General features: G+C 51.4%; 1 protein-coding gene across 1 annotated transcript; it reads right to left on the bottom strand.

Annotated features, from left to right (window-relative positions):
• Positions 1 to 1,088: 1,088 nt before the first annotated feature.
• Positions 1,089 to 1,606, bottom strand: LOC136453039 (CLAVATA3/ESR (CLE)-related protein 10-like). The gene is made up of 2 exons (XM_066453613.1): positions 1,164 to 1,606; positions 1,089 to 1,099 (listed from the first exon to the last, which is right to left on the bottom strand). The coding sequence occupies exon 1, from the start codon at positions 1,566 to 1,568 to the stop codon at positions 1,206 to 1,208; it is 363 nt and encodes a 120-aa protein (XP_066309710.1). The 5' UTR covers positions 1,569 to 1,606; the 3' UTR covers positions 1,089 to 1,099; positions 1,164 to 1,205.
• Between the last annotated feature and the right edge of the window lie 1,216 nt (positions 1,607 to 2,822).

Raw genomic sequence — 2,822 nt, 5'->3', positions numbered from 1 at the left:
TCGACCAGGACCTGTCCAGCTGATCTCATGGGTCATGGTTCGGCGAATGCTGAACGAGTTAAATAGACTGACAAACTCACAGAAAAAGGGATGCAGATGAAATCACCTCACGATCGAAAATACTATATATTTATTTATCTCGGATTAATACTCTTTCTTAGCAGATAATTTGCATAGAAGCAGCTCTTCCATCTGTGATAGAACTCTGCGTAAGCACTTTATCGCAATTTTGGACCAAATCTTCTGCCTTTGAAATTCAGCCGGCTACCATTTACAAACTGCATACGCGCCACTGAGCCGAAGGGGACGAACGCAATCTCTACGGTGGAGTTAAATTAAATAAATGCAGTTAGTACGAAGGCAAAATGTCTGTGGGAAGTTATTTCGCCTGCTCCACTTTTTCATCACAGGAAGAGCTGGACCACATTAGCTTAGCAGTGCCCCACTGTCCGAGCTATCGGAGAACATTACCTCGCCTTTTCAGCAACAGTTAAACAAACACAGAAACTCACATGTCCAATGAGCGGATCCAACGCTCAGAGATAATTTATCAGCCTGGCTTATCAGTCATGCTACAATGTTTTTCTCTCATAACAAATCAACGAACAGTATTTTTCAGCGTGACTTTTCAGCGAAGCAAATAGGGCCAAAAACTTATCCTGGGCCTGTTCGCTTGAACTTATCAGCTATGGTATATTGTTTTTCTCTCACAGTAAATCAACGAATAATACTTTTTAGCATGGCTTTTCAACGAAGCGAAAAGTACTTAACCTTAACGGCAATGCAAGCTCAAACAAAGAACCAATCAAACTAGAAATATGGAAGGTACATGATGCACTACAAAAGGAGCCTGAATGCGACATCTACTTATAAGTTATAATGAATTGAAGATGCAAGCAATATGTCTAAATGTGTTCATCCTCCTCTGTCAGCCCCTGCCAAGCGTCTCTGATTCTCTGGTCGTCTCGTCTCGCGGTTATCTTCTCCAATTCTCTGAGCGAACCAGAGGACAATGCACACTGCAGGACATGGCGTATGACCCCATGCAATGCAAGATGCATCCACGACCACCAAGCCTTGCCCGCATGCGTGCGACTCCCTGCAGCAAGCAAGCTAGGCTCGAACTCGAACGAACTGACTAAAGCAAAGCTTGCAAGGAAAACCTGACGCCTGACGGTCGGGCGCGCGTCGTCGTCGCGCGATCATCAGTTGTGCAGCCTGTTAGGCCCGCTCGGCACGAGCCGCTTGGACACCTCGTAGCGCGGGTCTATCTGCTCGTCGTCGCGGCTGGGCGGCAGCGTCGGCAGGTGGTGGTACTGGTGGGCGGCTTGGCGCCTGGCGTGAAGCTGCGTGCACCAAGGGCGGAGGATCCGCGGTGGCCGCCCGCGCTGCTGCTCGCGGTCGCAGAGGCGGGCGAGGAAGGCCTCGTCGGCCAGCTGCACCGGCGCCCTCGCCGCCTTCCCGGCCTTCTCCCATGTCGTCTCTTTGTTAGACGACACGGTGACGGCCGACGAGGCCACAAGGATGGAGACCAACAAAAGCAAACGGAGGCAATGCGAGTGCTTCATTGCGTAATGGCGCTCGGCCTCTCTCCGTTTGGTGGTGGTACGTTTTAACAGCGGCGGCCGGCGCACGGTCCCGTTCGCTTCGCTGAGCGAACAGTGTACGGGTATACACCGAGCCCGTGTTGCTTTGAACTGTTGGCATCTCTCGCTCTCTTTTCCTTTCTAGCGCACCATTTTAGGCATTTTCGACCCATCAAAACGACACTCCAAATTGTGCTAGCGTGCGGTAGCTGACTGTGGTTCAGCTGGCCCATGCAGACCAATTTCAGTGAACGATGGATTCATGAATTCAGATGTCTGTTTTCCCTCGGGTAAAAACAATTCAGGTGTGTTTCTTATTTTGTTACTAGTATATGCCCGTGCAATGTATGGAGGAAGGGCACTGCACATTTTTTTTATTTGACTAAACCTCAGTATTTGAACGCAGACGCGTGATTTCGTACCGGAAGCGGAGCAGGCGTACGTGTCCAGATCGAGCCACGCGTACACGTACAGAGTGCAGAGGCCGAGCAGGCGAGGGCTGCGGATACGCGCCTAGCGTTGAGTACGGAGCAGCATTGTCCCGTCGGTCTTTGATCCGGACACTGAATCTAAAAGGACACGTCATCGGTTATCACGTACGTGTACCGGTCATCACGTACGTGTACTACACGTATTAGACTCGGGAACAGAGGAAGGTGGGCCCCGCGGTTTCGTGGCTGCACTCGGAATTTTTGGACGGAGGCGCGCGCACCAACTGTTGTTTTGGATGAATGAAAGACAAAGTTTTCAGAGCTCATATGTCCGTGTCCGCGTCTGCGTACAAATACTGAGGTTTAGTAAATGGTGACTCGGTGCAACGCACAGATCGGTACATCGGATTTTAGGATTTTTGTCAAGGCACGCGCGGGAGCCTATCCGAGTCGGAGTTCGCGTGCAGGAGCGTATCCAAGTCGAAGTTCTTGTGCGCAGACAACGGTGCGAGCGCGTGCATGGTGGAGTCCAGGCTGCAGCGGCAAGGAAGCAGGAGCGCGCGTCAAAATTGGACGCAGGTGGTGCGACCTCGCGTGCGCTGTGTGCCTGTGTGGGTGCTGTTCGGACGTTGGTTGGCCTAGCAAGTAGTTCACACACGTTTTCTTTGTTTGGATTGGATTTGGATGGACGAAACCGGCGTACACTCGTCCGTATTTTTCTAGTAGAGCGCGCACATGACCGTAGCCTCTGGGGCCGGACGCGCACACCAAGTGCACAAAACCGCCTCTCTCTTTTTATGTGGTA

The sequence above is a fragment of the Miscanthus floridulus genome, chromosome 5, assembly GCF_019320115.1.
Source record: "Miscanthus floridulus cultivar M001 chromosome 5, ASM1932011v1, whole genome shotgun sequence".
NCBI classification, from domain to species: Eukaryota; Viridiplantae; Streptophyta; class Magnoliopsida; order Poales; family Poaceae; genus Miscanthus; species Miscanthus floridulus.
The sequence above is the reverse complement of the archived record's forward strand: the minus strand, read 5'-3'. Positions and strand labels throughout refer to the sequence as shown.